Source organism: Oncorhynchus mykiss, chromosome 3 (genome assembly GCF_013265735.2).
Source record: "Oncorhynchus mykiss isolate Arlee chromosome 3, USDA_OmykA_1.1, whole genome shotgun sequence".
Classification (NCBI taxonomy): Eukaryota; Metazoa; Chordata; class Actinopteri; order Salmoniformes; family Salmonidae; genus Oncorhynchus; species Oncorhynchus mykiss.
Genome location: NC_048567.1, coordinates 41,578,315 through 41,593,146, shown reverse-complemented (window position 1 = coordinate 41,593,146; position 14,832 = coordinate 41,578,315). Strand labels below are relative to the sequence as shown.

General features: G+C 39.8%; 1 protein-coding gene across 1 annotated transcript in view; it reads right to left on the bottom strand.

Annotated features, from left to right (window-relative positions):
- LOC110519971 (tomoregulin-2-like) overlaps positions 1-14,832 on the bottom strand; it is a 171,285-nt gene that overhangs the window by 132,609 nt on the left and 23,844 nt on the right. The window contains exon 2 of the mRNA XM_021596899.2: positions 7,998-8,107. Coding sequence (XP_021452574.1) covers positions 7,998-8,107 — 110 coding nt within the window. The remainder of the gene's footprint in view (positions 1-7,997; positions 8,108-14,832) is intronic.

Here is a 14,832-nt window from a genome sequence, read left to right as displayed (position 1 = left end):
CAGTACATAGAGATTAACTGGCTTAGCTGAGAATGTCTATACCTGACATTGGAGATGGAGCGATTATGATTTTTCAACGCCGATAACGATAATGATTATTGGAGGACCAAAAAAATACAACAATACTGAATAAACTTTTATTTCAACTTAATATAATACATCAATAAAATCAATTTAGCCTCAACCAAATAATGGTTTAAATAATGCAAAAACAAAGTGTTGGAGAAGAAAGTAAAAGTGCAATATGTGCTGTGTAAGAAAGCTAACGTTTTGGTTCCTTGCTCAGAACATGAGAACATATGAAAGCTGGTGGTTCCTTTTAACATGAGTCTTCAATATTCCCAGGTAAGAAGTTTTAGGTTGTATATACAGTATTATTGGAATTATAGGACTATTTCCCTCTATACCATTTGTTTTTCATTAACCTTTGACTATTGGATGTTCTTATAGGCACTTTAGTATTGCCAGTGTAACAGTATAACTTGCGTCCCTCTCCTCGCTCCTCCCTGGGCTCGAAACAGTAACACAACGACAACAGCCACCTTCGAAGCAGTGTTACCCATGAGCAAGGGAAACAACTACTAGAAGGCTCAGAGCGAGTGACGTTTGAAACGCTATTAGCGTGCGCTAACTAGCTAGCCATTTCACTTCGGTTACACCAGCCTCAGAGCTGCTAGCAAAACGCACGAAAGTGCTGTTTGAATGAATGTTTATGCGCCTGCTTCTGCCTACCACCGCTCAGTCAGATACTTAGATACTTGTATGCTTGTATGCTCAGTCACATTATATGCATCGCAGGACACGCTAGATCATATCTAGTAATATCATCAACCATGTGTAGTTAACTAGTGATTATCATTGATTGTTTTTTATAAGATAAGTTTAGCGCTAGCTAGCAACTTACCTTGGCTTACTGCATTCGCGTAACAGGCAGTCTCCTTGTGGAGTGCAATGAGAGAGAAGCAGGTCGTTATTGCGTTGGACTCGTTAACTGTAAGGTTGCAAGATTGGATCCCCCGAGCTGACAAGGTGAAAATCTGTCGTTCTGCTCCTGAACGAGGCAGTTAACCCACCGTTCCTAGGTCGTCATTGACAATAAGAATGTGTTCTTAACTGACTTGCCTAGTTAAATATTAAATAAAGGTGTATATATAATATATATATATATATATATATATATATATTTTTAATAGGCAAATCGGCGCCCAAAAATACAGATTTCCGATTGTTATGAAAACTTGAAATCGGCCCTAATTAATCGGCCATTCCGATTAATCGGTCAACCTCTATTGGAGATATTAGGGAGAGAGGTAAAGGAAACATATGTGCACAAATATTTGTAAAATAGGATGCAGTTAGTAAAATATTTAGATGGGATTGGAGATCCTCCTCATAATAGATATTTGTCCTGCAATTAAACAAATCGAGATAATATCAATATGCAAACAAAATAAATAAAATCAGACATTTGAGGATAACACAAATAGCATAAACCTATGTCATGTCATCAAAATACCATTGACAGACAATAACAATTGCCAGGCCATTACTGTGTTTAGAGAAAGTTGTGTTATTGTGAGTCACTTTTGTCACATAATGAATTGCCATATTAATATTTTTTACATTACCATGTGTGAGGGTTAAAATATAAACCTATAAAATGAAAACCACATCTCTGCATTCAATATCCATGGGCTTCCAAATTGACACCTGCACGAGTGATTTTCCAATGAACCTCACAGATATCCTTTTGTTTCAGAGGTTGTCTACTTGAAGATCTTCTCAGCTTGACCCCATAGAGCACCATGTCAACTAGCACAAGCCACACCATTGCCGATTAACATTGATATTCTAATCAGCTGCTGCCGAACCCATTACAGCTACATTATGGCCAATTACTCAGCATGGTCACAAAAACTCTTTGAAGTCTGGGCCATGGGTTGCCAAGCAGTGGACGGTTGCCCTGTAAAGAATCCATCCGCCCCCTCTGAATGTTTTTTTCTCTCTTAATTATATATATTTTTTTTCATTGCTACCATCACTCTCTGTTTACTGTGAGTGATGTTAAAGGTTTAGCTTCCTGTTGTACGACAACACAACATCACAAACATGTATGCACAAACACACACAAACACACAGAAAATAAAACACAAACACACGGAAACAGACACACACTGACAAACTCAAACCTCACGCATTTCCTGTATCCATTAAAGCAAGCTCTCGAATATGAAATAGATCCCAAGGCTATGATTCACTCCAATCAATAATAAACATCTCTACAAAAATGTGGCTCACCTCAGAAGATAGCAACCGTGCTGCACGGCACGTTCTGATTCTCATTGAATCACTCCACCATTTGATCTATACAATGTGCCGTATTCACGGTACACGATTTCCACTCAAAAGACCCTGAGGCATAGTATTTTCTTACGTCTGCTCATACTAATCAAAGCGACATCTCTTTAAGCCTCTGACTGAGATGACTCACTGGTTCTAGAAGCAGGGGTACCTGTGGCTCATGACAAGAGACAGATGTTTTCGTCTGAGATGGCGTCTCAGTCTCTGATGCAGAGCTCTCATCTGTCAGTCGACCTTGAAGCGTGATGGATGTCTGCTACAGTGTTTCTGACACGGCACAGAGCTTGGGGGACAGAGAGCGTAAAATCAGGGGCTTTTGTCAGATCATTAGCTCCACACCGGGGGTAAGCTCTGACCTTCCATCAGGGAAAAGAACACAACCGAGAAAGGCTTTGGTAAAGACAAACTGCGAAACGGGAGGAGGCAGTGGATAGCAATAGGTGTTTGTCGCTGCATTGAGAGACAAACACCTAGAGACAAACACCCACAAAGATACTGTAACATTAGTTGTTCATTCTCTCCTCTTACAAGGGCACCCTCTGTACAGCCTTCAATCCAAAAGTGGGTGTTAAAGTACTTTGTTGCTTCTAGTCCAAAGTTGGTGCCAAATCAGATATAATTCCAATACAGAGCCAGAAGCACAGACAACAACTCCCAGTTTCAGTTGATTTGGTTTGGCTCAGCCTTCGCCTCAGCCTTTGCCTCAAAAACACTCCACATTACCCAAGACATATCCGAGGGAACTTATGTCAGTGGGGGTCAATAACAAAAGGCAATGGACCAACAGCTAATTCTTGAGGAACACCATCCCAGGATAAAATCTGTTCTGTGTCTAAGCTGATGATGTATTCCTTCTATCCCCCAGACAGAAATGTGTTGAGCATTGTCTGAGTGATTGACAAACTCCCATCATGCCTTGCCATGGTTGCAGATTCTAGTCTGCTCTGACGGTTGGGGGGAGAGATAGACTGGGGGCTGCTTGGCTTGTGCTTCTGCTCTTTAACCGGTTGGCAGTCTCCTCTTGATTAGGCCCCAGTGCAGTCACCGGAGATGGGCTCTGCTGTAATAGTGTCTGACAGGCCAGCTAGAGCCGCCAAGGAGCTGACACAGATGCTACCGTCCTGAGGAGATAGCCTTGCCCCCCCATCAAGCCCACTGCCTTGACTGAATAAGGGGAAAAGGCAACTTGGAGGCCAGACGCTGCATACATTTTCATGGTGTTAATTTGGGTGACTGGATGGGTTGTGAGGCCTTGAGTGATAAATGTAGGACAATATCTTTAGATCTCATCTTCATTTCTAACATGGTCACATGAGCTAGTTGGGCTTATGCATCCACCAATACCTGACTCTTACCAGTGAGTTTACCTTACTAAACATTTTCCTACATACGGCCCATACACCAAAGGACTGCCCTTCTGGCCTTTTCCATGAACTAAAATAGCATGGACACTACAGGAGTGCCCATCTATCAACATTGCCCTTCAGTCAATCTGAATTAGCTCCCAAAGATACAGCTCTGGGAGATGCCACCAGTGCTGGGCCCTTCTTCACACTGATTTGAATTGGCACAATTGTCATGCAAAAGGTGGAAGTCAATTTTGCAGACCACTATGACAACATTTAAATTTTAGCAGACACTCTTATCCAGAGTGACTTATAGGAGCAATTAGGGTTAAGTGCCTTGCTCAAGTGCATATTAACAGCTTTTTCACCTAGTTAGTTCAGGGATTTTAACCAGCAACCTTCCAGTTACTAGCCCAATCTCTTAACCACTAGGCTACCTGCTGCCCAATGGAACTCTCAAAGGGCTTACAGTTCCAAAAAAAATGTATTTTCTAACCAAAAGGGTTCTTCTATTGTCCCCATAGGATAACCCTTTTGGGTTCCATGTAGAACCCTCTGTGGAAAGGCTTCTGCCTGGAACCCAAAAAGGGTTCCACCTGGAACCAAAACAGGTTATTCAAAGGGTTTTCCTATGGGGACAGCAAATAACCTTTTATGTTCTAGATGGCACCTTTTTTTCTAAGAGTGTAGAGAGAGAGAGGCAGGGGGTAGAGAGTCAGCTGGAGAGTTGAGGAAGGTAGTGGAGGAACAGATGAGGGGTTCAATGCAAAGAAAGAAGGGGGAGCAAGATATAACAAAATTAATGGGAGATTAAACATATTCTATCATGTCTTATCCTATCATAGTGGCATGTCACGTTAGTGATGTTACAGCACCTGTCTCTGCTAAGAGGGTGCTAGTATAACAACTCCCAATAAAATACTTATACTTAACCATTTCCTGACACATGCACTTTAGTTTCACTACAAACACTAATGAATATTTGAACAGCCATCATCTTATACCAGGGTACCTGTTATTCCAGTGTCCCTAGGTGCCCTTTATCCAAGGCTCTGCTTGGGAATTACAGCTCTATGGACTGTACGACTCAGAGACGGTTCCCTGATAAAAGGATCATGAATGTATACAAATACATGGAACAAGGTCACCATCAGGAGCCCTCTTATTATGGCCTCCTGAATGCCACCAGGGACTGCACCGTGGTATAGCTATGGTTCGTCAGTAGTGTGTGTGTGTGTGTGTGTGAGAGTGCTTTCTGGAGGAAGTGTTTGCTCTGAGAGAGCTAGAAAGGACATGTTGTTCTGTTCCACTGTCACATCCACAGCACGACTTGCATTAGCTCTCGCCATCTTTGAAGTACTATCCCAACCTAACATTAGAAATAAAATGACATAAACATGCTGAATAGCCAGTAGCAACCAGATATTAGAGGAAATAACAACAACATTGTGGACTGATACACAAAATTACATTAAAATGCTGAAAGCCAGTCATGAGCAGTGTCGTGGTAATTTCCTGTATTACTAAACATTGAGAGAGCAAACCACACACAAGTCAGAGTTATATTATGAAGTCCATCTTTAATTATATATGAGCTTCACCATAGCCCTGTGACTCTCAGATCAATTCAGTGTCAATAAATTAATTCTCTGAGAGTGCTTACAAAACAATTCTTAGTATAATTTATAGCCAAGACACACCCATCTCAACTCACATGACGAAACACAGATCTTAGGAACATTACAAAGGAAGACTTTTAATTGAGAGAGGAGTATCCCATAGCCAGACAGCATTAGCTATACATTATTGTTCAGTTTGGTCTCTTTAGACAAGGTTCTAATCTCGTTTTTGGTACCACTTAGGACTAAAACATTACCTTATCCAATGGCATATATCAATTGTCAATTCTAGATACTCCCATCTCAAATACCACCCCTCCTGGACAAGATCAGAAAAGACAGTGAGCCTCTTAGGTCATATACTAGGTCAAGATAAGGGCAACCTCAGAGGGGACATACAATAGTTACAGACACATTCCCATAAGAAGACAAGCCTCCATTCTGTCCTCCAGTGTCCCTAGGTGTATGATATTCTTCATAGCATCACATGGTTTAACAGATACATTGACATATGAAGACAAGCCTGACCTCTCCCCTCTCTGGGCCCCAAGTGACTAAGCCCTGGAGAAGAGAGAGGAAAATGCAACTGCCAACAGTATTATCCAAAAGAAGACATTCTAATGACATATCTCACATAAGCATTATTATGTAAATAAAACATCATATTTATTAATGTTACCTAACTATTTCTGATTCAGCCATGACAGCAGATAGATATAATGTATTACAGCAGAGAAAATGTCACAACCCAAAATTGGAGTTACAGAACACATTATAGACAGGGTCAAAACTATACCTTGAAAAGCAAGCCAGAGCCATTGAAACAATAGCCTTATTGAAAAAATTCATTGAGATGCTAGAAATAGTCATAATCCGACATGAATGGATGATATCATAACAAGATATTTCACAGCAGGTCCAAGTATCACATAACTGTGAAACTGTAGCACACACACACACACACACAGCATGTTGTGTGGTAGTGATAGCGAGTCCTGCTAAAGACTCGAGCCTCAGCTCCTCAAAAGAGGCAGTGTGAAATGGACTAGCTATCTAACATGGTTGCTGAATGGACATCCCGCCTTTGAATAGCACCCATTGATTCTCGCAGATCAAACCGACTTCCTCCTCACAGCTATACTGCACGTAACCCCTCAGCAGCTTAAAGTGTGTGTGTGTGTGTGTGTGTGTGTGTGTGTGTGTGTGTGTGTGTGTGTGTGTGTGTGTGTGTGTGTGTGTGTGTGTGTGTGTGTGTGTGTGTGGAGAAGTACACAACCCCCTCAGACACAGCCTACCCCTATAAGAGAATCATGTTTGCTGAATTACAACGCTTAATGGAATAACGACATGGCGGCTATTTGGTTTAAGCGCATTGACGTCAGGTCCCATCCCGTCCATACATACAGAGACACAGGATGCCACGGTAGGCCGTGACCCAAGGCCAAACCAGTATTAAGTAAGTATGAAAGGAAAGCGGTGTGACCCGCTCCTTGCTATGCTTCACAGAGAGAGCTCTATCCCGAATGACATCCACTATCAGTACGAGATCTCAGGGATGAGAAATGGAGAGGTAATGTAATTTATCTGTGCGCTTTTACTAATGTCCGCTCCCAGGGATGTACAAAATTGAGATTAAAGCAAGCGACCGATCGAGTGTCGTCTGCCTAGAGCGCCGGCGCTGGGTGTGCTGATAAGCTCGCCACATTGGAAGAGAGTTTCGAGCTGAAACGCATAAGGCATATCCTTATGCTTTATCTTGGTATAATCTTTTACATTTGTAATATAGAATATATTAGTTTGAATGAGGTGAGAGTAATACAAAAATCTATCAATGGATGGCTGGTTTGCTGCCTTTGTTATAGATTGGTAATAAACTGAACCATAGCACAGCATCATTCACTGGATTTATGTTACTAATGAGGGTATTTAAATCTGTTTTTTGTCAATGGCAATAACATCAATAAAGTGGAATGCATTAAACAGCCACCTTGACTGAGAGTGACATTCAGTTTTATGAGAAGTAGTAAATTATGTCTTTACTATACAGTGTATTCACCTCCCTCTTGATAGCTAGTGGGTGTTTTGTTTAACAGCTGAGGAAAATGTAACCACTCTCAAATTCATAGACAGAACATCCATGACAACAAAATAATAATGTTTTGAGGCTATACAATGTTTGTTTACAATTACATTGTTTACAAACAAAAAAGTAAAGTAAGCTTAATAAGTACAGTATATATACACAATATATATTATATTTTGGGGATATGATAGGGTTAGACAGTTTAACTAATTTGAACTAAGCTCATAACACATTCATAATTTATATTCTTCAAGAATCAATGGCTGTATCATAAATTTAAAAGTCCAAAAATAGACGTAGCAATCACAGATTGCCCCTGAAATGGATTGTTTTGTACATTTAAGTCCAATAAACTATAAGAAAATAAAGTTGTACACTCCATATATGAACTCCCAGTAATTTATTGGTTACATCAACATTGGGTAAAGTCCAACATCTTAATTTGAAAAACAACAAACCGTCAGCCCACCATAAAAATCCAACTCCAACCAAATGAGGTGGCAACAATGATCACTGTATATGAAAAGAAGAATATGCAATTTTTCCCCAAAACATTTTCTGAGAATAAAACATTGAACAGTGTCTTACCTTGAAGTTACAGATGCACGTCACGGTCTCTCCAATTCTCAAACACTCTCCGTCAAACTTGCAGGTGTTGGTGTCGCACAAGAAGAGATCTGTGTCCCGGTCATCAAAACCTGCCATGTAAAAACACAAATCATAAAACGTTAGCTGAATGCGTAAACATACTGAAGCAAAAGTGGGAGGTACGCAAAAATAAATTGCATTATGCAGATGAGTCCAAGGCCCCTTCCTTAATGGCACCCTATTGCCTACAGTGCACTGCTTTTGAGAAGAGCCCAATAGGCCCTGGTCAAAAGTAGTATACTATATAGGGAATATGGTCCAATTTGGTATGCATCCCAAATGTCTAATCAGGGTCATTAGGTTGTGTTAAATGTGTATGTTTAGTGTTTATTAGGATCTTGAGTTGCTCATTATCAGTTTAAAATAAAACAGAACAATGACACAAAATATTTTACATTTATCTATACAGTCCCATTGAGATTAAGCGTTATTTTGTGAGAGAGACTTATTAAACACAAGAACCGTCAGGATATGACACCTACCGTATGGCGCCAAGAACAGCATTATAAGGTCTACATTTTGAGCTGTGTAATAATCCCATTTAACATATACCATCGAAAAACAATCAAAGTCAATTGGAAAAACAACTGAATGAAAAATCTATGTTTTTGCTGTCTTCCATTAGTCATGCTACATTTTGAAGCAAGAGTCTTTCTATGTCTTTAGGGAAGTATGTTCTGTCCGGCTTTACATAATACGGTTGGCACTGCATCTACATCCCAAATGGAACCAAAAAGTAGTGCAATGTATAGTGCATAGGGTGACATTTTGGATTTGATCCAATTCAGTCTAAATTAGGTAACTCAAACGACAAAGCATTCCAAAACATTCCAACCCCGAATCATGCAGTCACATGGGCATGAGGCAGGACAGAAAGCTCCGGGCTGTTATTCTACCTGAGCACATTGCTTACAAATAGCATGCACATATCAAAGTGTCAATTCGAAACAAAGAAGCCTTACAAAACAAAAACACAAAAAGAGTGCAAATATTGCCACAATTTCATAGTTAAATGTACGTCATCATGGTTTTTATAATTCATTCCATGATTCTAATGTCGAAACCTGCATGTAAATGCAGGCGGCAACATATCATTAAGTGCTCCATACAGGCTCAGGAATGGCATATTTTAACAGAATACTGAATGTATTTACTTTCCATTTTCATCCGATATATGGTGAGACTAGGGCTGTGGCGGTGATTGTCAAGCAACTAACTGCCGGTTTCACGGTTATAGACTGCTAATTAACATAAACAAATGTAGCATCTCCTGTCTTCCACGCATAGCCTACAAGCAACTGATGCAGACCTTTTGAAAAGTCCTATAATAAATCCATGTAGTATAGCCTACACCACCACAATAAATCTATTATTTATTTTAGACAGGTCTAAAGAAACATGATATGAAGAAAATGTCATCTATTTCAGGAGAACAGAATAGCATACTCTGAGTTGTCCTTATGAAAAGCCCTGATCTGGCCATGCCATATGACTGTGGGCAAGACTAGTTAATTTGACAGACAAGATTTGCTTAGAATTCTGTGGCATTATTTTATACTATTTTACAATATGAAGAATACAATTGAAAATAGCTGAATAAAATAGAAGCGATTTGAGGGAGTGTGCACATTCTGTATTGAGCGGTTTACGAAGAAACAGGTAGTCCTATATGCTTGATTTAGAGTTAGTTATGTAACTTTAGTTGTGATACAAATGTTGGGCTTTATGTTTTGATTTTTGGTACATTCTAAGGCTGCACGATGCGACTCTAATGATCATTTGAAAAAAGTGAAGCTCTGCTTTGTTTTTTGCGCACTTCATCAGTCTCACATTCACAATTTGACAAGCACTTGATAATTCCTTGAATTTCCCGGCGGCATCCCCTTGTGTGGCCGTAATGTCCCCTAAAAAAAGCAATGCCAGTGGCTGTTGTACCCTTGGGATGAATATAATAATTGTAATTCCTCTCTCCCGGCTGCGTGCTCCTAACCGACTATCACTCACATGGCTCTCCGTCATGTGATTGGGTCTTTCTCACAGGCTACAAGTGAAGACAGACACATCGGGGATGCAACTGCGCGCGTCCTTATCTAATTCCAAGGCGCCTATTGAAGATAATGGAAGAACTGTCCACATTCACTTTTTGTCAGCGAACAAGATGAGTAGGCCTAACGAACAGCAAAAGCCTATGTCAATCTACTATCCCCCATAGTACAAAAGTTGACCTATTCTATTCTGTGCAATAAATAAATATTCCAAACATTGTCTGGGCCAGTTGTGGGATGCGATAGATCCCAAATTAATACAACCACCAGCATAAAAATAAAAGTTTTAAGCAGTGAGGCTAACGCAACAGATCAGAACATTTAGCTTAAAATGTTGATAAACTATTAGGGTATTTCTTCACATTATAAGCATAGCAATGAGCACGTGGCAATAGGCTATAAGCATGAATGTTCCTTTAGCAGGAAAACCCAATTCTCAAAAGTGACCCAAATGCAAATATGCATGTAACGCTTTTATTATATAAGTACATTTTTATGGTGAAAATTATCTTCCCCAAACTTGTATGCCTGTTAGCCTCTACACTCACTGTAAAGCTGATTAATGTGCTTAATTTTAAGAAGTTATTTGGCCATTTTAGTTTAACCTTATCAAAACATATAGGCCTGTGGGCTAGCCTACATGATGTGTGCGACTATGATTTGAAAAAGTCGCAAAAACAAGGCATGCGCTGTTTCTTTCCTTAAGCTGGGCATCATTCCCAAGTGATAATATATCATTCGCAATTCTTAGGCTAATAAAGTCACCCATCAGACTATTCTTGATTTTATCTTGTTTTTACATATACTAACTAACATATGTGTGAAATTTGTTTGGATTTAGAATGGACCATTATCATGCACCTGTCTAGAAAAAAAGGGTCAGGGGAAAAAAATACATGTCATGCACTTAAAATAGCGAATGGAGGAGGCTTTTCCCATGGTTCATTTTCATGCTAGCCAGGTAGACTACACTCCTGTTGTAAAGAGAAGCATTGTGCTTAATATTAGGAAAGTTGAGAAATAAATATAGTAGGCCTAGCATATAGAAAGCTGATGGAACCCTGTTTAATAGAGACGATCACTCTGTTTTCTCACGCAATTGCATAGCCTATAAAAAATGGTGTGCATCATGAGCTCATAGTGTTCGTCAAGTGTTCGTCAAGTGTTTGATTACACTTGCGTTGATGTCAGAGTGATTAGAGGGACAGTAGAGTGCTGAGTTCCAGGCACTTAGCTGGTTTGGTAGGCTACTTATGACCATCAGCAGCATCAGAGCTTGGAGAAGCCTAATTACCTGACTAAAAAGGAATTTAACTGCCATCGTGACCGCCGGTGTGGCGGTAATATGGTCACCCTAACAGCCCTGGTTGAGAATGAATCACCTAGTAGTTAACTGTGTGACAAGTAAGGCCTTCAGACAACCATGTTTAAGACCAAATAAAGCTAGAAGCACAGTGGTTGATGAAATCATTCCAGAGCCCTACTACACTCTTAGACAGGTGCTATCTAGAACCTCAAACAGTTCTTCAGCAGTCCTCTGGAGAACCCTTTGAATATTTATTTTTGGTTTCAGGTAGAACCCTTTTGGGTTTCATGTAAAAACCCTTTCCTGGAATCAAAATGGGTCAACCTATGGGGACAGCCGAAGAACCCTTTTGGGTTCTAAGAATGTATCCTAGCAGTATGGCCAGAAGCAGCTTTAACGCTTACATAACAAGTATTATTTTGCCTGCCAAAGAAGGTAAATAGCCCAAACCCATAGAATTCACAAATAATGTCTCTGTCAAAAATGACACCCTATCCTCTTTAGAGTGCACTACTTTTGACCAGGGCCTGTAGGGCTCTGCTCAAAGGTAGTGCAATATATAGGGAATAGGCTACCATTTACGATGCAAACAATGGGTCAAATTACTGCCTTAGAGAATGATTTGAGGCTTAACGTATTCCAAGCATGTTTATGAAAGCGTTAAACAAGGTCAACCTGTTCAGAAAACAGGATGCATCCCAAATGGCACCCTATTCCCTATATTACATTTGACTAGGACCCATGCACCCTATTCCCTGTATAGTGACCACATTTTTACCAAAGCCCTAAGGTGTCTGGTCAAAAGTAGTGCACTAATATAGGGAAACGGGTGTCATTTGAGACGAAAACAAAGTTAGGTAGATTGAAGTGGAGGCTCCCCCAGAAAGGATGAGGAGAATGGTTATCCTTATTATAATAAATAAAAACTGCATTAATAGGGAACTAGGCATGTCCTTCCTTTGGGTTTGGTACCACATCCAATCGAATGGAAGTACTGTAGTGACAATTTATTTTGTTAAATATGGCTTCAAATGTATAATAATTCTCTGAGCTTATCATCCCATGTATGAATATGTTATTCATTGCATTTAAAATGACTAATTGCAGTAAGGCCAAATTCAATGTTTCATCAAATGTAAAAAAAATAATCTAATAAATTACAATTGAAAATCAAATAGCTGAATGACAATCTTAAAACAATTCCATATGTTAGATAAGATTATTTGGCTGCTGGACTGAAATATTAATGAGAATAGGGCACTATGAGGTGTCATGGAGAAGTGGCTAGGGGCTGACAAATTGGTGACACTCGCATTGGAGAGGGATGGCATGCTACCTGCTAATTCCCTTCTTGGAAAGAAAAAGAGGAAAGATGTTCACATGTTCCCAGCACAATAACATTAGCCTACATAGTCACATAAACCAGTTTTATTCACTGACAAGTCACTTCAGCAAAGTATTCTTAAAAAATGTGACTCATTTCAGGAAACTAGGTATATGTTGCGCATCACTACTTCACAGGAGAGAGATTTGAACCTAACCTTTTTTTTTAATCAAAATGTCTTTTTTGGCAGAAATGTCTTCTGAAACATGTGAACTTTCATGTGCCTCAATAACAAAGGTGTATGCTATCTGTAAATACAAATAAAATTGTTAAATTACGAGCCTAGTTGGTTTAGCCACAGAAAAAGTAAGGAACCTTCCTGCTATCCATGATTGACTGAGATAATGGGTGGGCTGAACATGCCGAGAGGTGAGTTCGGTTTGGTCTGCCATGTAGCATACTTCTGTCTATAACATGGCCTGGTGAGTATGAGTAGGAAATTCTTTCTAATGCAGCTTTTTTTTAAAAATATATCACGTAGTAGAACTGCAGGACCGAAAATGCTCTCCATTTTCTGCAGGACCGAGTTTTGAAATCAGTGGAATGCAAGGTGGAATTAGTGTATGATAGATAAGGAGGTGGAGAAAATGTGGATGGAGTCAAAAAGAGAACACACAGAAGGCTGTGGTATGAAACAACTGTCTCCGGATTTGATTTTCAAACTAAGGCAACCAGGGCATCTGTGAAAGAGAGGGAGAAGCGTCCATCCATGTATATGGTCTAGCTCAATACATTTTCAGATATCACACGTTTCTAATTTTGTCAGAAAGTAGTTTTCATTTCAGGTTAAAGTGTACTGTTAGCTAGCTAGCTCGCTATGTAATGTATTTTGTATGATCTGTGTAGTAATATTATTTGTTCTCAGAGCCATTTGCATTTCTAGTTATAGCCTAATGTAAGCTAACTAACATGGAACCTGGTTGGTTAGGTAACTGCAGATTCATGCAGGGTAGTAACATTATGAGTTGGGATTATGGTTCATTGTTTAGCTAGCTAGCTAGCTACATGTCTAAACAAAAGACTTCACTATGCAAGTAACCATATCAATAGAATGTTCATGATGTCACCGTGACAACTGTCAATAGATGTAGCTTGTACATCCACTCTGGCTAGCTAATCTGACTTCAGAGCACTCGTTTGAGTATGCCACAGCACAGAATAACTGATGAATTTACGAACGCTCAACACCTAAACTTTGGCAAAAAATAGTAATTAAATTGTTGCCAGCAGCACAGTTGCAGTCACCAACACACTGGATAACATAAAACAGCCTAACCAGCTCTGCTAGGGTGAGTAAAATGGTTAGAGTGAGCTGCCTCATTTGTGTCTGGAAGTAGCTAGCGAGTGCCATGTCTTTGGCATCATTGAAGTGAAGACTTATGTTATTAAATCAGTTCTCTGTAATTATTATTACATGATTAAACTAATCATGTAAATGTAATTAACTAGGTAGTAGGGGCACCAAGGAAAACCTCAGTTTACAAAGTTATATTTTTCCTAAACTAGCTCCCTGGTATACAGAAAATACCCGAGCTCTGAAGCAAGCTTTCAGAAAATTGGAACGGAAATGGCGCCACACCAAACTGGAAATCTTCCGACTAGCTTGGAAAGTCAGAACCGTGCACAACTCTGCCAGGAACTAGGATCAAGAGAGACACTCAGCACTGAGACTGCACTTGTGAAGGTGGTAAATTACCTTTTAATGGCATCAGTCCGGGGCTCTGCATCTGTCCTCGTGTTCCTAGACCTTAGTGCTGCTTTTGATACCATCGATCACCACATTCTTTTGGAGAGATTGGAAACCCAAATTGGTCTACACGGACAGGTTCTGGCCTGGTTTAGATCTTATCTGTCGGAAAGATATCAGTTTGTCTCTTTGAATGGTTTGTCCTCTGACATATCAACTGTACATTTCGACGTTCCTGAAGGTTCCGATTTAGGACCACTATTGTTTTCACTATATATTTCACTATATATTTTACCTCATTCGAAAACATAATGTTAACTTTCACTGCTATGCGGGTGACACACAGCAGTACA